Source organism: Nematolebias whitei, chromosome 5 (assembly GCF_014905685.2).
Source record: "Nematolebias whitei isolate Nwh7 chromosome 5, NemWhi1, whole genome shotgun sequence".
Classification (NCBI taxonomy): domain Eukaryota; kingdom Metazoa; phylum Chordata; class Actinopteri; order Cyprinodontiformes; family Rivulidae; genus Nematolebias; species Nematolebias whitei.
Genome location: NC_056502.1, coordinates 3,672,732 through 3,692,933, shown reverse-complemented (window position 1 = coordinate 3,692,933; position 20,202 = coordinate 3,672,732). Strand labels below are relative to the sequence as shown.

The window sequence follows — 20,202 nt, the reverse complement described above, 5'->3', positions numbered from 1 at the left end:
AAGTATAGTTTCTATGGTCCGGGTGTAGTTTCTATGGTCCAGGTGTATTTTCTATGGCGGAGGTGTTGTAGTTTTCATGGTCATGGTGTAGTTTCCATGGTTGATGTGTAGTTTCTATAGTCCAATGGTAGTTTCTTTGGTCCAGGTATTTTCTCTGGCCCAAGTGTAATTTATATTGTCCAAGTGTGATTGCTATGGTCCAGGTGTGGTTTCAATAGTCCAGGCGTATTTTCTATGGTCCAGGTGTAGTTTATATGGCCGAGGTGTTGTAGTTTCCATGGTTGAGGTGTAGTTTCTATAGTCCAATGGTAGTTTCTATGGTCCAGGTGTATTTTATCTGGCCCAAATGTAATTTATATTGTCCAAGTGTGGTTTCTATGGTCCAGGTGTGGTTTCAATAGTCCAGGCGTATTTTCTATGGTCCAAGTGTGATTTCTATGGTCCAGGTATATTTTCTATCATCCAAGTGTAGTTTATATGGCCCAGGTGTAGTCTCTATGGTCCAGGCGTAGTTTCTATGGTTCAGGTGTAGTTTCTATAGTCCAGATTTAGTTTATATGGTTAGGTGTAGTTTTTACAGTCCAGGTGTAGTTTCCATGGTCCATGAGTAGTTTCTGTTGTCAGTGTGTAGTTTCTATGGTCCAGGTGTAGTTTATATGGTCCACATGTATTTTATGTTGGCAAGGTGTAGTTTTGATGGTCTAGGTGTAGTCTATACAGTCCAGGTGTACAGGCCAAGAAAAGTCTATATGGTCCAGGTGTTTTCTTGCTTTTTTTTTTTTACTTTAACCACTGCTTTTAGGTGTTTTGTTCATTTTAGCTTTTAACTAGTGTTTTGTTGTTTTTAGCTGGTGTTTTTTTTTTTTTTTACCTTTTAGCTGATCTTTTGCTTTTTTTTAGATTTTAGATGCTAAAATAAAAGTAAACAAAACGACTTGCTAAAATTTACCAAGTGTTTTTGTTTTTACTTTAGCTTTTAGCTATTGTGCCGCTTCTTTAACTACTGACTTTAGCTAGTGCTTTGTTCTTTTTAGCATTTATCCATTGTTATTTATTTTTATGTTTAGCCAGTGCTTTGTTTTTTTCTTTTTACTTCAACAACTGTGTTTAACTTTGATTTTGCTGTTAGCTTTTAGCTAAGGCTTCTTTTTAGCTGATATTTAGCTTCTTCGGCTAGTTTCAGCAGCCATGAGGCGCTAACGCCACATTTAGCTGCTGTTATGTGAACACACATTTTGACTGCAAAGCGTGTTTTTGTTTCGGCTGCTTCTTTGCGGTACTTCAGCAGGTTCGGCTCGTGAAGGTTCTCTCGCGGGCCCACTTCTCCCACCAATGCAGTCCACGAGCACGAGGAGCGGGAGCGCGCGTGGAGGCGGTCCGCGGCAGGCTCGGTTCGTCTGTAATCTTTTCTGCTGCTGCCTCCAGTTAAATAGCGAGGACACGGGAGCGAGCGGCCGCGTGAGGATTTACTTTTTTTTTTCCGGTACCGAGTGGATTACGACGCCGACCAGCAGCATTGACGGCCAGCCACCAGGTAAGGCCGAGCCCCGCGCCTCGTAACCTCCGCGAAAAGTAAGAAAATGTCCCGCGGAGAAGTGTCGTTTTTTTCTTCCGAAGAAGAAGAAGAGGAGGCGGCGGCGGTGTGGGACGAGCCTCCCTTTGTGCCGAGCCAGGGTCACCGCTGCTCTCAAACGGCGAGGGTCGGCACATTTTCTCCCCGCCTCCCCCCGGTTGACCGTCCTCCATCAGCCCCGCCGCGTCGTCTTCTCCGGTGGCTCCGGCAGAGAACCGCCTCCCCCTCTGCGTATTTTTCAGCTAGCTAACAACAAACCGGGGGCGCGTGCGGCTTCTTCTTCTTCTTCTTCGTCTATTTTTCTTTTACCCCCCTCCCCTCCCCGGCCTGGTAACGTTAGCTACGGTTATGGCCGCTTCGTGTTCTGGACTCGGTAGCCTCTTTTGTGTGTCTCCCCCCACCCCCACCCCCCCGGCCGGCAGCTAGCTGATGCCTGATCAAACATGCTCTCCCGGCTCGCCCTGACGGTCATTTTTTAGCTCCGGGGGGGCGATCATGTCCTCACTTGGAGCTTGAAGCGGGTTCATTTCAGCCGTTGATGTTAACCACGAAGCGCCCCCCGGGAACCCTGCCCCCCCCCCCGCTTAGCTTTTAGGGATTTAATCGACCGACTTCTATATTTTACATATTAATTAATTTATTTACATTTACAGAGGAACACTTTTCTGCTCTATTGTTTATAAACGAGGATTTCAGTTGGTGCTCATCAAGCTGTTCATTTGACGATTTGTCAGTTTATATTTTAAAAATAAACTTTGTTGGTATATTAATCATATTTGAGGTCGTGCTTTTGTCTGTGTGCCTCGTTGTCTGTTAGCAAAATATCTCTCGAGCCACTGGACGGGCTGTAATGAAACTTTAATGACTCGGTAATTAAATGGAGCTCTTCAAACGGTTCAAGATGGCTGCCACAGCCAGCCGTCCTCAAGAAGCAGAGCGAAGGTTTTCACAGAAATCAAGCTGGAGTTTGATGTGGTAGTAGCTGAGACTGATCCCTAATGCACACCCTGACAGCAAACTGATGTCCATTGATGTCGAGCCTGGCTGTTAGCAAAATATCAGATGAACCATTAGATTAAATGAAACTTTTGGAATAATCGTTGGATTTACATCTGCAGGGAATCACCGTTTGGACCCAGTCCAAGTCAATATGGCCACCACCGCCAACCAACATTAGAAAACACAAAACAGTTCAGTCAATTCAGATGTTGAGCTAAAATTTGATGTGGTAGTAGCTGAGAGTCATCCACAACAGTCGGAGCGTGACATTAAGCATAAATCCTTTATTTTTTTAATTTGTTAGGGCTCCATCGTTTCATCGTTGTATCAAAGGAGGCGGGCGATATGCATTCCTTCGAGGAAGGTGTTTGATTCGGAGGTGCCATTTTAGGACAGTCTGATTTAAAAAGCTACTTTATTTCTGCGGCAAAGTTGATCACAAGGATCAAGAAAAAGAGGCACCACCAGCAGGGCCTCGTTTAAAGTCTACATAAAGATTATTTTACAAAATATTCAACAAAGATTTATTTCCTAATCCAAACATTATGTCAAACTTGGAGCGATGCTGGTTCATTCATCTCTGATCAATTTTAGCTCATCCACTTCCAGATTAAGACCCAAATATTCATTTTTCCTTACCCGCCTGTCCTTGCAGAGTTGAGGGCTGCTGGTGCCTGTCTCCAGGGGACATAGGATGAAAGGGGGACACCCTGGACAAGTTGCCAGTCCAACACAGGGACACATGGCAGAGACGGTCCTTACTCAGACAAGGACAGTTTAGTTCTATCGTGCACGTTTTTGTTCTGTGGGAGGAACCCCAAGTACTTTGAGAACACCCTCGCCTGCACGTAGAGGACATGTACACTTCGTAGAGAACAACATTGGCTGGTTTTGAACCTGCAACCTTCTTGGTATTTAGTGAAATCTCTTTTTTTTATCTCAGATTAGTCAAAAAGTGTCTTAATGATGACTCAGTTTAATCACAATTTATTCTGTTGTCTTCGGTCAGTCACAGTTTGGTTTTACTGATCGCCTCAAAGTTGTTTCTCATTTCTGACTCAGAAACCGAATCGAGACGTGATCCGGTGCCTGCGACGATTCTGTGACTAAGTTTGTCGTCCTGGTCTGTAGAACTAAAATCTAGTCACGTGAAAGCAAAGCCCTGCGACTCGCACAAGGAAATGAATCATTGCGAAGCATGGAAGAAGGTTGTCCCGAGTCGTTTTCCAGATATATTATTTGACATGAGGGTACGCGCTCGGTGTCAACAAAGCACTCGTTTGAATCCCTGGAAACCACGTAGAGGCTCGAGTCGTGGGATTGCCTTGAAACCGGTAGCTGAGCAGAAAATGTCACAGAGGTTTGCTCATCTCTATGGTTTTGACCTTACCGGGCTGTTTGTCCATGTTTTTCAGGGCCCACGATGTCCAGCAGCGAAGTGCAGAGACCGGACGACAGCCCCAGCACGAGCGGGGGGAGCTCGGATATCGAACAAAGGGAGACGGTACCGCCCGAGCAGGAGCGAGAGCAAGCACAGCCCAAAAAGAAGGAGACCAAGATCTCCAGTAAAACCGCTGCTAAACTTTCAACCAGTGCCAAGAGGTGAGTCGGTGGTGGTGGTGGGGGTGGGGGGAGCCTGGATCTGAGTTTGGAAAGCAGGATTAACACAGGAGCTGTTTGTTCTGCTGAAGCCCCCCCCACTCCATTCTATGTTTGTGCCTGGGGGTGTGACGTCGTATAAAAGGACGCGAGTCCCGCAGGCGCTGTCATTTCAAACATGCACGCCGTTCAGCGTGACACACGGAGGAGGAGTCGTGCGCTCGGCGCTGAAGTGTCACCGCTGTCGTTTGAAAGTGATATTCTTACTCCGGCCCGTTTGTTTTAATGGATGCGCCTCGTTCTCTGCAACGCTCGCCTCAGCTGCTACACCCGCCGCAGCACTCGTCCTCAAAAACAGACAGGCGGCCAGAGAATTATGCAACCGGCTGGGTAAGGAGTCGGCCGACGCCGGGAATATTTTCTTTTTTTGTGTGTGTGTGTGTCGCACTTCAAAGATTTGAGGAAGCTTCAGCACCAAGACCGTCACATGCTCATTATACTAACATCAATAAAAGCATCGTCTGCATTTCAGCTGCTTTTTGCTGTTGGAATTAATAAGTTGTAGGGATTGATGACTATCTTTATCTGAACAATGAAATACCACAAAATAAAATGTAAAAGATTTTCAAATTAAAGTGCAAATTATTGGTTTAGAGTTCCTACTTCAGCATGAGAGAAAATAAATAAAACGTTGGTCGTTTATGTATTAATTTAAAGAGAAAACACCTGGATATTCAGCACGTCGTAAGGATATTCTTGTAAAACTCACAGCAAACTGCTCAAAATTATTTCAGTCGCATGACTTTACCTTTCAAAGAGAGAGAAGTTGATTAAAAATGGAGCAGTGGAACATAGAACTTTTCATATAAAACGACGTGTATAAATCAGTTTTTACCCTTTTTGTTAAAGAAGCCACAAAACAACGATTACTGAAATGACCTGAAACGGACAAAAGCAACAAACAATAATTAAAAAAATGAATATCAATCATTTCATTTGTGGTTCAACAGAATTATTTAAGAAAAAAAAAGAAGTGGCCTTGACAAAAAGGAGGTTCCTGTACACAAGACTGAAACTAATTTGACTCCAGAGACGTTAAACTCAGGTGTGTCCTGTAATCAGCATCAAGGTGTCTTCAGTCTGTAATCACTCAGTCTGCCTGTTTAAAGGCTAAAAGTAGTACGAATGGTAAACAGAGTCCAGAAGAACTTCCAAAGAGATTAGAGGTGAACTCCAAGGTCAAAGGCCATCACTGTCAGAATGCACCCTCAGTCACTGCTTGGACCCAAGAGAGGACGGCAAGTCATGAAAACAGCTTGTGGGAGGATGTCCTCTGAACATGTGGACAATACTGGAGCTTTAAGGACAATAAGTCCCATCAGCTCTGTGTCCAGGCCCAAAGGTGAAACCTACAAAGAACTCTGTACCTGCAGTGGAACACGGAGGAGGCTCGGTTCTGTTCTGGAGCTGCTGCATTTGACACCGGATGTTCTGACTCTGTGCAGGGTACGATGAAATCTCAAGACTATCAAGATGTTCTGGATCAAAAAGTGCTCAGTGTCACAAAGCCTGGTCTCAGTCACAGGTCATGGGTCCTCCAACAGGATCATGGCCCAAACCCACAGCTAAAAACACCAAGAATGGACCAGAACCAAACACTGGACTGTTCTGAAGTGTCCTTCTGAGCCCTGATCTAAATCCTGTTGAACACCTGTAGAAGGAGCTGAAACATCTGGAGGAGGAACCTTCAGACCTGAAACAACTGGAGCTGTTTGATCATGAGAAGTGAACTGGAACACTGAAGACCGGTGGACCAGAACACCTGGGGACAGGGGGACCAGAACACTTGGGGACAGGTGGACCAGAACACCTGAAGACAGGTGGACCAGAACACTTAAAGGCAGGTGGACCAGAACACCTGCTGGCTGACTGACCAGAACACCTGGGGACAGGGGGACCAGAACACCTGGGGACAGGGGGACCAGAACACCTGGGGACAGGTGTAGAAGTCTGAGTCACAGAAACCTCTTGGTTGACTTAAAATGACTGAAGTTATTTAAATTACTTATGTTAAGTAACTTGAGTAATTTAAGTAACTTAAGTTAAGGGTGTCATTCTTTGTTGTTAAGGTCCGTTTCATTTGTGTGTTTTTGAAAATGTAATTCTGTTGAACCACATTTAATGTAGTCCAGATGTTCTCCAGTTGAGATTGGTTTCAACACTTAAGAAAAGATTGTCAGACATGAAGATGTTTCTCCTGATACACGCGACAAAAATGGAGAGCGAGATCTTTTTTTATTTTAAAGAAGTGGTAGAAGGTTGAACAGAAAACAAATCGAAGCTGGTCTGGAATCAGATCTGGACGAGGAGCACGACTCGACACATCAACTCAAATCAAACGAGTCTAAAAGTTTCCCCAAACACTTGTTCTGTTGAAAACCTGCCAGACAGCCCGTCTGAACCACACGGAGCGTTTTTATTACAAAGAGAACTTTTACACTTTGGCCTTTAAAAATTAAAGTCATAAAAACGGTGTTGACTAAAACTATTCTCTCTGACGGATCATCAGAGGTGCTGACGTTGATCAGTTTGTCACGGTCCGAGCACGTTTTCCTTCCGCTTCCTTTGCAGCCGCACATTATTTACATCCTTCGTTCTACTTGGAATCATAAATAATCCGTTTTTTCACTCGGTGTCAGATTTATGCTGCACGTTTCATCTTCACATTCTTGACTGTAGTACAATGTTGTCTTTTCAGTTTTAAACTAAAACAATGAAATCTTTGCCTTTCAGGATTCAGAAAGAGCTCGCAGAGATAACACTAGACCCCCCTCCGAACTGCAGGTAAGGAGCACCACTAATCGTACGTTTGAAGCGATTCAGTTAAAGTGCAGAAGCTTTAATGGATGTCTGCGGTGGAAGGCAGCGCTGGAAATAAACATGGAAGCTGTAGTGGACACGGTTTTGTTTCTGTGTTGTTTGAGGGGGAGAGGGTAATCTCAGGTGAATTACGGCGGCTGCAGCTCTTTCTTACATTGTTGCTGCTGCAGCTTCAATCGAGCCTGTTACATCAAAGTAGCACAGTTCCTCTGAAACGTCTGGGAAACGAGTGGCAGTGAAACCTGTTTGGACGCCCCCCTCCCTCCACCTCGCCGTGTCGGGGGATTTACCCGGACAATGGTTATTGTGTGCGATCGTTGCGGCTCTGAGCCCTCTTTGAGGAGGAGAGACGGTGGAGCGGCACGCCACATGTGCACCGCTCTCCATGGACGTGACAAAAGACGAACCTCTGGGGTGTTTTTTACTCTGGGTGGGGGTGGTGGGGGGGTTGTCTTTATTAACCTAAACGCAAACTGACACTGCGGCATTGATCCTAGCTCCGTTTAGCGGAGCTCAACAATTACTGTCTGCGTTCGCACTCTGCTGCTAATTAAGAAAGAAAATGGACGCTGCTCTTTGTTGAGGACACTTGCGGGAGACGCCAATCTTTTTAGATCTTCGGTCATTGGCACCTGCTTAAAATTATTAAGGCAAACGGCTTTGTATGACTCATCTGGCGATTAAAATGACTGCGCCCCAGACAGCCGTGTTTATTGCATGAATTAATCACCCCTGCTGGCTCTCGTCAGAACCCCGCCATCATTAACGATAAACATTGAGCTAACCTTTTCATTCCAGCTCACAGCTCCTTTTTCTTATTCCACCAGAGGCTAAAAGAGATGTTGTTGTTTCCTCGAGGACTCTACAGTTCTTTATTTTAACCCCCCCTCCCTCCAAAACACTAGGTAAGCTCACGGGGAGGATTTAGCTTCAGGACATAAGTGAAAGTGGAATAATTGCTCGCGGATGTTTCACAGTCGTCGTCTCAGAGAGGGGGCTGTTTCCTGGGAAACAATTAAGCTTCTTCAGGATTAGTCTCTACGGTGTGTTCTTTTTTCTGTGATACTAAAACCTAATTATGTGGTTTCTGTCATTGTTCCCCCCGTCAAATAGAATAGTCCCCCTGTTAGCGAGGACTTGGTGGTCGAACAGTTGGAGAAAGAATCAGATGATCACAGAACCGTTTCCGTCCTCTTTGTGTCGTCGCTTGGATCCCACACGCTCGTGGTTCGGTTCATTTCACTGACTTCAAGAAAATGGAGTCAGACAGGCGAGGGAACAACTACGACACGGGAGTCTGAAAAAAATCTTTCTATTAACCGCCTTGCAATCCCTTGATGAATGCATATCACCCGCCTCCTTTCATGCCAGAGGCTTCCTTCTTTATAACGTAACTAATTGACATTTATAATGTAAGTAGATGTTCAGTGCTCTGAGATGATTTATGTTGTGTTCACCACATAAACAGAAATGAATTGAACTGAATAGATTATCTTGAGAAATAAAAGAGTCGGCTGTTTTGAGCAAACCTTATAAATGATGGTATGCACGATAATGTAAGAGACTTCAGAGTGTGTGTTGTGAATAACTCTCAGCTATTACCACAAAAAATATCATCGTCCACCTTCACCTTTTGGTGATGAGAAATAACAAATATCGTAGTTTAAAAAGTGGCTTCATCTTCTACCTGTAGTCCGGTCGCAGAGGCAACAAGTTCAGGACAGAAACCCAGACCTCCCTCTCCCCAGTGACACTCCAGCTCCTCCTGAGGGACCCCAACATGTTTCCAGACCAGAGAGGATCTATAATCTCTCCAGGAAGTTCTAGGTTCGCCCTGGGGCCTCTTCCAAATAAGATGCACCCAGACAACCTCCATAAGGAAGCATCCAGGAGACATTCTAATTAGACGAACCACCTCAACTGACTCCTTTGGCTGCAGAGGAGCAGTCGCTCTACTCCGAGCTCCCCTTGGATGGTGGAGCTCCTCACCCTCTCTGAGGCTGAGCCTGGCCACCTTACGAAGGAAACTGAGGAAGCTTGGATCCAGGTCTTTTGGTCATGATCCATCTCCATGGTTACATGAGGGTTGGAATGAGACAGACCAGTAAATCCAGAGCTTTGCCTTTCGACTCAACACTTTCTTCACCAAAAGCGACCAAAGCAACACTCTCAGTACTGAGGACGAGGCCCCGATCTGTTGATCCGTCTCCCGTTCCATCCTACCATCACGCCCAGAAATTGAACTCCACCTGAGGCAGAGACACCCCCACCAAACACCCCCACCATACCAGACGGACATTACACAGAAAAAAACACGTTGTAGTTTTGTTGTGGATGTAATTTAGTAAAACCTCTGTTCAGGCTTCCACTGAAGATGAATTCACCGACAGCGGTGTTTAAAAGCACAGTTTGATTTTTATAGCCTGCCTCTTTTAACTTATCGGTTGATTTCCTGTCTTTCAGAGGTCCCGTCATCCAAACGTCTTTAAGTTGTTTTCGTAAACGTTTTCATGTTGAACAAATGTGTCAGTAAGTGCAGAGTCACCCTGTTCAAATCATCCGTTCCCTCTGACGCCAGGGTTTTATCTGTCGGCTTTGTGGCGGGTTGCTCGTCACCTTGGCTGTTGTCACACATCAGAGGAACGTTAACGCGCCAGAGCCCCGGTGGATTTGACACGGCTATTATTCTCACTGTCACACACTCGGAGTGTGTTGTACCGGCAGCTGGTGCTTGCACACCCACTGAAGCAGATAAAGCTGCTTTTAAAAATAAAACTATTTTCTGAAAGGATGCGCAGATACTGCTGCCATCTCACTGAGGTCAACTTTGAGACGCACTAAAATATACAACAAGCTTTATCAGGACTTTCAAAGCTGTCCGTTAGCAAAATGTTTCACTACCCACTGAATTGATTTTAAGATGATATAGAACTTTATTGATCCCGCAGGAAATTATTGTGCCAGAGTTTCAGTACAAAGGAGCATACACAAGAGTCAGAAGATATAAAAATAACAGAGAATATAAAAAATGCCAACAATTAAGTCCTAAACAGGTGCAGACAAAAACATTAAAGTGTTTATTGTGGTGCAGGATTAGTTTTATTGTCCTATGTGTTGAACGGGGGAGGAGTTGAACAGTTTGAAGAACTTCCCGTGATGTTCTGTGGAGCACCTCGGTGGTCTCAGTCTACGACTGAAGGTGCTGCAGGAAGAGTCCAGGGTGTCATGCAGGGGGTGTGACGTGTTGTTCAGGATCTGGAGCAGGTTCCTCAGCATCCTCTGCTCAGACACCTCTGTTAGAGACTGCAGGTCCACTCCCAGAACTGAACCAGCTCTCTTGATGAACTTATTGAGACTTTTGGCATCAGCTTTCTTCATCCTGCTGCTCCAGCACACCACAGTGTAGAAGAAGACGCTGGAGACCACAGAGTGGTAAAACATCTGCAGCATGGTCCTGCAGATGTTAAAGGACCTTAGTCTCAGAAGAAAAAGGCGACTCTGCTCTTTCTTGTAGAGAGTGTTGGTGTTAGCCGTCAGTCCAGTTTATTGTCTAGGTGAACCCCCAGGTACTTGTAGCAGTCCACAGTGTCCACCTTAGTACCCTTGATGTTGATAGGGTTGGGGGGCTGATCTTCTTCCTGTAGTCCACCTGCAGCTCTTTAGGTTTTCCAGCGTTGACTTGCAGCTGGTTCTGTCCACCACCTCTGCATTCAGCTTCCTGGTCACCAGTGGTGCAGCCCACAATGGCAGAGTCATCCAGAACTTCTGCAGATGCAGGATTGTGAGTTGGACCTGAAGTCTGAAGTGTAGAGGGTGAACAGAAACGGTGAGAGGACCGTGCCCTGAGGAGCCCCTGTGCTGCTCATTTTAATGAAACTTGCAGAACAAAATGATTGGTTGTACACCTGCAGCTCGTTAGGTTCTCAACATTAGATGATCCAAAACTCTGGCATGAAAGGCAGCGGGCGATATGCATTCCATCAACATTTGGTCCAGTGCCTGAACAAACTCTTTACCATTTTCCTGGTTGATGTCCTTCATGTTTACTTTGTCTGATTGACATCTAAACCCAGATGAGTTTATTTTACTTGTGTTCTAAATCTTTGAAATCTGAGAAGCATGGACCTGTCGGCACTTTGTATTTTCAATTTCAATTCAATTCAACCTTTATTTAGACATAAATCACAATGAGCCTCAAAGACTCATTTAAAAGTGACATCTGTTTATAGTTTTATAAAAATACTTTAATCTCTTTCTCAAGAGAGACCACCTGGCCAAGAATGGCGGCAGCACACAAACATTAACAATCATAAAATCAGCTATCAGAGCACAATTTAAAAATAAAATAAAAACACATAAATCTATAACTACTTTAACTTTGTCTTTCTGAAGTTGATTCCAGTCTGAGAACAAACTGAAAAGATTTTTGTGTTTTTTGTTATTTTGTTTTTCTCCATAATTTGTACAAACCTTAGGTACATTTAATAAAATATATAATCCAAAAGGCGGCGAAAAACCTCCTTAGGACTTCTTAACAATATAGGACAGGAGATAAGAGAGATAAAAGCCAAAGACGGCCTTTCTATAAGATTATACCAATGACATAATCTGTGGTTGGATAAGGGAATCCATCCAATGTGGGTATATAGAAGATGGGGCGGGTAAGGGCTCCAGGAGATACTGAGTCCAACGTAAGCCACCAGTGAGATGCATGCAAGTATATAAATCATGGTTCCGTAGTCTAAGATGGAGAAAAAAGTAGCAGCAGCAAGACGTTTTCTAGCCAATGAAGATGGACTTGATCTGATTCTGAAGTAAAAAAAACAAAACTACTTTAGCTTCAACTTTTCACCAGCTGTTGCATAAATGAAACAAAGACCAATAACCAATAATAAAACCTAAATATTTTTACTGAGCTACTATTTTCATCTGAGAGCCTTAAAGTACTGATGGGTGGCAACTACTGTAAAGCCAAGTAAAATATATTTATAAAGAACATTTTAAAACGCCAGTTGAGGTTTAGACTTAGCATTATAAAAACATTGTTCTGATTTGTCAGCATTACAATATAAGTTTTAAGTCGCACAGATTGGACTGAAATCCATTAAAATCTGCTTGTGGCTTTTCAAAAGTAATATGTAGCGTGTTGGCACTGTCATCAACATAAAAATGAGATTTAACATGTGGGACATTTTTATCTTGACAGTTTATATCATTTATAAACAAAAAAGAAGTGGACCAAGGATAGAACCTTGTGGAACACCACTGGATACCTGAAGATGCAGTTTGTGAAAGAAAGTCCTTTCATCTGTGCACATTGGGACTTGTTAGACGAGTAGTTCTTGACTCAACTGCTTGCAGGGATGGTCCAGTATTTTCAGCAGGATCTTATGGTTGACTGTAGCGAAGGCGTTTGATAGATCAGTAAAACGGGCTGCACGATGTTGTACGTGAAAACATACGACCTAATGAACACGGGTGGAAGTGAATTGTTTTTGGATTCTTTCTGCATCACGTCCCACCTCCCCTACATCCTCCCTCACTGCTCACTTTCATGTGCTCTTGTCATAAGAATCCCCCCAGTTTTATGTTTCCTTACCTGCTATTATCTCGATATGTCATTTGCATCTACTTTTGCAAAATTGCACGCAGAGTTATTTTGCAGCTTGTTTGATCTGGAATTCAGGGACACTTTGTTAAAATAAGTAACTGCGGCTGTACCTGTTTTTTTATGGACTGTGCAGCTTCATCTTTCCTCACGGATGGTCAGACATCCATCATTAAAGCTGCTTTGAGGCTGTGCTCAGCGACAGAAACGTAACGGTAAATGACAGGTTTCCGTGTCGCCCTGACTCTAGGGGAAAAATAAAACGGTCATTTTTGAAGCTGTTGCAGTTCAGCTGGAGAAGAGACACAACCTTCTGTTCCTGAAGCAAATCAGAAAGATTAAACGCAACCCGAGGTGCACTTTGGTAACGAGCTCAGCCCCGTGTCTCTGGTAGCTCCTTTATATCGTTCAGGAAAGTATTTTAAAAAGAAAAAGCCTGAAGAAGAAGATCAGGCTGGAGGAGAGTTGATGCAGCAAAAAGGAATTCATGAAATTTAATCACAGAAAAGCTTCTTTAGCAGAACACAGCTCATCTGATACTGGATTTCATTTTGGCTGATAGGTGTTTTATGGTGTTTAATAAAATCTAATAATTTGCTGATTTATTGCCTGTTGTGTGGTTGTTCACCTGCCTGTTCTGTTAGCAAAATATCTCATGAGCTACTGTACAGATTTTGATAGAATTAATCAGTGGATTTGTAGTTAAAACAGATGTTTACATACACTGTAAAAAATCCTTTTTATTTTTTACTATGGCGTGAAATAAATGTTGAATAAACCTCTACAACTGGAGACATCCCAATTCAAGATGGCTACCACAGCTAATCTACTTTGACCACCACAAAAATGGTTATAATTTAGTCATAATTACAGATAACGAAGTGATGTTTATGTGATTGTGTTGAGGATGACTCTCAAACGGTTACTTTAACCACCAAACCACGTCTTGCACAAACTGTCCTGAAAGACATCTGGTGATGAGGATCCCCTCGAAGAATGTTAGACCTTTACCATTACCGAGTACTTGACCTTTACCATAGTACTATAGTACAATATATAGTACAGTATAATACATAGTACCATAGTACTTTATCAGATAATTAAATAGTTCATACCAGATGGGTAATTTGACGTGTATATGGTAACTCGACAGAATCTGGGAACGTGATGAAGTCCGAGTTTGTTTAAAAGCATCAGATTGGACTGTTTTGAAGCCTTCGGGCGTTCGGAGCGTTTCGTTTCATTCAGATTATTCTTCTTTATTCGAGGTGTTGTTTTGTTGTTCCGTCTTCACAAACGAAACTGAAACCACCTTCCTGTCGTCTCTGAAACGGCTCCTGTGGTTGAAGGAAATGATGTTCTGAAAGCTGGACGATGCGTTCATGTTCCCATTGATTTAAATTTCACCGTCTTGTCGACAAACGTACGAAAACTGGCGGCTCAAATAAATTAGTTTATTTTTTTTATTCTCAACCAACTCATTCTCTCAGGATGAACGTTGTTCTTCACTTATGAGGCGTGTTTTGCTGCGCTTCTGATTTTCATGATGAAGTCTTGTGCTTTGATTCGCCCGTCTGAAGGCGGACGTATTATGGTATGGTCTACGTCCGTAAACTTTCTCTTGTCGTGAACATAGCTGCTGATCCATTCAAGATAATTTAACATGCACATTTGCATCATCACAACGCAGAGTGTTGTGTTCATTTTTTAACATCCCAGCTCCAAGGTCAAGGCCACAAATCAAGGTCAAAGTTAAAACTAGATCTTTGCTTGTCCAGATGCTATAGATGCTGTGTAATAGTTTGTTGACTGGTGTGTAGTGGGCTGTATGAGGTACTCTTGTTTTCAAGTCTCATGGATTAAATAACTGCAGGTAGACACACGGACATTATCCTCCAAACTCATGACCGCTGCAGGAAGCACTATGTCTTGTGTTTGGAAAGGTGGGTGATCATGTAAATGCCTGTGTGTCTGCACTACTCACAAACTCGTATGATATGCTGTGAGATTATGTGTAGTAGTGTGTAGTGTTATTCTCAAGATTATGACGGAAACGGCCAAAAGTTTCTTTGTTTAATTAAACGCCGGCCAGAAAATTGGGCGCTCTGCATTCCTTTAAGAAAGCGAGGCCTTTAATTTATCATGATTACGTTTTTAACTGACTGAATTATGAAATTATGAAAGATCAGTTGTCATTTTAAATCCACAAATTCAGGATTTTTTTTTCACACTAATGTAGCTTTTTACAGATTATTAAATTTACTACGACTTCTGTGATCCTTGTTTTGTTGCTTCTGTTTGATGCATCTGTTTCTGTTTGATTCAAAGATCTTGCGTGCCTGGACTTTGGGTCGGGTACGTTCCGGTCCTGCAGACATTCGGTTGTGACGTAACGCCCTTAAGATGCTAAAACAGTCGTCAGTGCCCGATGACACGAAGCTTAAACAGAAAAAATGTTTCTTCATCACGATCCGTCCTCGCGGAGGAACGAGGCTCTCTTTGTTGTTGGTTCTGACCTTCAGTTCTGATGGGATCATCTTCATGTCTGCGCTGAATGCTTATTAGTTTTGTGCACGCCCCTGGGGGGTTGTGTGTGAGTGACACAGCCGGCATCATTTTTCACAGCGTTACCATTAAGCACAGCAGGGAGGCGCCATCCATATTCATGAAGGGGTGGGGACTGGAGGACGGGGAGGGGGGGTTGAGCTTCAGGAAAAACCTGGTTATTCACGTGGATCAGGAGGACGACTCGCTGTGGCGACCCCTGAAGAGGGAAAAGCCGAAAGAAGAAGATTCACGTTGATCACTGTTTTTTTAATAAATAAGATTTTAACTTTGTTGTCAGGTCGGAGAGCAAAACACAAAGATGCACACCTTCAGTCAGAAGACTCGAAGGGGGAAGTTTCAGCCTTTCTGCTCCTTTTAAACACAAAATCTATCAACACCCTCGTTCTCCAGCTGTTCCTGATGTATCTCAAAATGCCAGACTTAAAAAAAAACAAGTTGAACAGGAAGACCATTTCAGGTTAGGAGCCACATGAAAATCAGACGGTGCAGTGTGAAATAAATTGACTCTAGGTGTTTCCAGATTTATTGATATTAGGGCTGGACGATACGGCCTAAAATCAATATCACAATATATTGATCAGTTCACCTCCGTAACGATAAATGGACGATAACCGCAACCCCCATCCCTGAAAATAATGTGATAGGCCGGCATAAATAATTCACAGCCAGTTATATTGATGACATAATTCCCTTTTTATTGCCACTTTAATGAACTTTAAAAGTACAGCTTCTGCAAATAAATGAAGAAAATGTGCACTTTTAGTTGTTAATAGTTTTTGAACAAATAAGCACTTAACTGAACAAATGTAGAAGAATAAAATAACTTTCCTGTAAACACAAAGTATTAAAAATACAATCTCTTATAAATGAAATGGTCACATTTGAGTTGTCAAGTATTCCCTTGTAGATAAAACTAAATAATAAAAAAATAAATTTCACATTTGCCATTTGGAAAAGTAAACAATGAGTTGTGCTAATTTAATGTCATGACTGATGACTCTTATTTTATTTTATTTTTTAATTAGCTGCTCCTCTTCCTCCTGGACCAGCTCTGCCGCCGCTTCAACATTTGAAATTTCCTCCATTTTCCCAACCGCACCGTCTCCTTTACTTCTTGTTACAGACGGGACGGGGTGGAGTCACGTGACTACGGATCGCACGTAGCGCAGCGTCTTAAAGGGACATGAGCGTAGCTTACTGATACACAGCCAAAAGACTAAACAACTTTTCTTTTTTTAAACACCGAAAATACCAACGTGGGTAAAATGACGTCGATAATTGTTACACATTTCGGTGTTGGTTAATTTTTGGTATATCGCCCAGCCCTAACTGATACGCAATTCTGAACGGTGGGTACGCGCTCGATGTCAACAAAAGCTGAAACCACGTAGAAACTTAAGTCACGTGATCGACCTACACTGGGCAGGCTGCAGTCTGTAAATAAATATGCAGACGCAGACAATCGTAGAGTCTCCCAGAAGAAGTTCAGGTGGAAAATCAAGTGAATCTGCTGCTAAACGAGAGAACGAGTCGGACAACTGTCAGGAATATCAGGTTGAGCAGAACGGTGGGGTCAAACACGGCTTTAGCAACGTTTCTGTTATTAAGTTTACCATTTCAACATTATTTAATCTCTAGTCTAATTTATTTTGTAGCGCCTGAACAAATTGAGCTCATTGTTATTTCCAGGAAAATGGTTAAAAATTTATTTTGCTTTGGAGTCCATTGCAGTTCAGATTGTTTTAAATACTTTACCGACAATCTGCTCGATACCAGACGTCTCTTACCTGGACGCCATCATTCATCATCGGCCACTTCGGCTGTTTCTGTAGCTAAACAAACGTGCGTGGTAGATGGCAGCCATTCACAAACTTTTATTTGAAGGACACATTTACCACCGACATGGGAAAAATATGGTGCAGATTCTGTGATCAATTAAAAAAGAAAATAAGTAAATAATAGATCTAACTCTTGTGAAGGAGACGCTCTTGTGATTGACGTCTCTCTGTCCAGTCAACGTCCTGCAGTCTACCGACGTCAACTCTTGAGCTCGGCTCGTTAGGAACCTCGGCTGAGGAGGTTCTGAGAACTGAGCTGGGACCTCCAAATGCAAGACCTGCCACACAGACGAGCCCATGGGAACAAATCTGTAGTTGGTGACTCAAAGTTGCACAAAAATAAGAAACTTTTCCAAGTTTTCATTCCGTTCGTTGGACTTTGAGTGTTTGCAGCCAGTGAGCTGTGCAGCTGTGTTCTGCGCAAATAATTTAAAATCCAATTTTTGTTGTCAAAACTGGGTCCATTAATAAACCCATTCTTTAAACCTGCGTCAGATTCACATAATGTTTCGCAGGACGAATGCTCTGTGTTGATGATCACCTTTATAAAGTAACAAACTATAAGGAATGCACGTTGCCCGACGTCTGACATGTCCAACTCGTGATCCACTGGAGCTCTGCATAAACTCGGCTGCTACTACACCACGTAGCTTAAAATCTGGAAAGTTGACTGAGTTGTTGCCATTTTTGTGTTTGCAAGATCTGTGGCGGCCATTTTGAAATAGATTAGAAGGAAGATGTTCATCTAATGATTATTTTCTGAGCGTTTTGATCAAACGTGTCCACTGGTTCAGGAGATAGTTGGTAACAAATGTGACATAGAAACGCAGGCCTCTTCATGGTGGTGGGTGATAATCAAGCACGTCTGAATTCTGGTGTCGGAGCAGAAGTGTGTTACTTTTGATTCAGAAATAAATGTTCTCTCTAAACAAATGGATCGACGCTTGTCGGCTTCCCTCTCATGCACGCGTCTGAAACGAAGCCATTTGTTCCTGCAGAACGAAGGCAGTGCATGTTCTCCCTCTGCGTTTGATTTATCAGTAATGATTTTTCCTGCAGCGTTTGTTTGACAGTGAACGCAGCCTGCCGTGATTCATGCTGCCGCTGAATCCTCCACGTCCTCGTTTGCGAGGCGTCTTTCTGGCGAACGTTCACCCGCGCTCCTATTGATGGATCTGTGAAGAGGAGGAGCGCGGCGTGTGGACGTTGCCGCTTCACTTTCACACAAACATCTGGTTGGGAATGAGTGAGCAGCGATCTGAGGCCGACATGAAAGCAGGCGGGGGAATACGGTAACTCCCAACGCAAACCGCTGCTTTGAGATGTCGTCCCTGAGAGGACCTCACTTCTCCAAACAGGTTCAAAATGTTCCAGTCACCTGTTTGTCATCTGGGTGATGATGTAAACGCTCCTGGCATGGAATGCTTATCACCCACCTTCCATGCCAGCGCTTTAAACTGAGATCTTTTCATGGTGCTAAAGAGCGAAGCTGTAACTTGGTCAAACTTTTTGTAAATGACGCTGAAAACTTGAAATACGTGTGAGGCTCTCATCTGTGAAATTAACTGGATTATAGTCAGTTTTGGTTTTCTAAGGTCAGTTGGCTGTGGCAGCCATCTTTAATAAAAGTTGTAGACGTTCATCCAGTGATTACTTTTAAGAAGTTTCATTAACTACTGTCGGTTAGTTCATGAGATATTTCTCTAACAGACAGTCGGGGTAGACGTCAGTAGTTAAAGGTCTCGTGATCAGTTAGAGCTCAGAGTCTGTTTGGGATCAGTCTCAGCTACTACCACACCACATTGTAACACATCGGTTGTAAAACTGACTGACTTGTAGCCAAGTTTGTGTTTGATACGGTTGCTAAGCTGTGGCGGCCATCTTGAATGGGACTGACTCCAAAAGTTAATCAAATGTAGATTAACCATCCCGTGATAACTTTGAGTTTCATTAAAATCCGTCCTCGAGTTGATGAGTTATTTTGCTAACAGTGCAGACAATGACAAACATCTGTTCAGCGGCGGGCGATAAATACACATGTTCCTCAAATCATCGCAGTGCAGCACAAAGAGGAGGGGCAATTTTTAAATCTTAATTTCTGTGCGCTGTAGATTATTTTCAGATTGAAACAAAAACAATCTGCATCTTCAAAAACAGACCTGAGATTAGCAGGAATTAATTGATCAGAATCTGATCCGTCTCTTGAGAACCTCGGCGTCCTGAATGGTCCGAGAGCGGGACGGCAGTATTTTTAATTTCCCACCGAACCGCTAAACGTAACGACAAGCAGCCGAACGAGCCTCTGCTCCGGTGTCAGCAGAGATCTGTTCAGACGTTTGGTGATGTGGACGAGGGAAACGGACCTGACAACGTAAAGGTCAGTGATCAGAACCAGCTGAGCTGCCACATCTGCTGCAGAGACTTCTAATTCTCTCCCGCCCCCGTATGAGCCTTCAGGTTCAAAGAATCAACTAAACATGGTTTTTCTTCACTGGGTCTTCTCACCCGCCGACAAATGAGATAATGTTCTGGATTATGTCTGCGTATGTTAGTCTGTCAGCAAAATATCTTATGAATCACAGGACAAATTTTAATAAAACTCAGAAAGCAGTGACTGGTTGAACATCTACCAATGAACAACGTTGTAGTCAGTACAAGTCAAGATGGCTGCTCCAGCCAGCTGATCATTGAAAACACTAAAAGGGCTGTGGCTCAGTGAGTGTTACAGGGATTGAGCTACAATGTGATGTGGTAGTAGCTGAGAGTCATTCATAAAATGTACTCAGAGCACTAAAAGATGAGATAATAATCTGAAGCTGGCGTGAAGGGCGGCGGGAGATATGCATTCCTTCAAGGCTTGTGTTTTCTCCACGTTAAGTGATCGCCCGTGTTCCTCTCAGAAATGAAGGTAACCCCTCGCTCTGCAGCAGCAACAAACGGGCAGGAAAGTGCTTCCACCAGTAAAATCTGTTGCATCACCACGGAAACACGAGGACAACGGACGGAGCCCCCGCTACGTCTTCAGCTCGGCCTTATAAACCCGCTGAACCTCCCGGGCAAAACGACCGCTTCTTCAAACCTGTTGTACAAAGAGCTCCTCCTTCGTTCAATAAACTGCTCCTCAGATTCCCCCCCCC

At 43.4% G+C, this 20,202-nt stretch overlaps 1 protein-coding gene across 1 annotated transcript in view; it reads left to right on the top strand.

Annotated features, from left to right (window-relative positions):
• Window positions 1-1,317: 1,317 nt before the first annotated feature.
• The window catches only part of ube2e2 (ubiquitin-conjugating enzyme E2E 2), a 44,615-nt gene continuing 25,730 nt past the window's right edge, over window positions 1,318-20,202 (top strand). Inside the window, exons 1-3 of the mRNA XM_037676076.1 lie at window positions 1,318-1,534; window positions 3,988-4,174; window positions 6,965-7,015. Coding sequence (XP_037532004.1) covers window positions 1,333-1,534; window positions 3,988-4,174; window positions 6,965-7,015 — 440 coding nt within the window. The 5' untranslated portion in view covers window positions 1,318-1,332. The remainder of the gene's footprint in view (window positions 1,535-3,987; window positions 4,175-6,964; window positions 7,016-20,202) is intronic.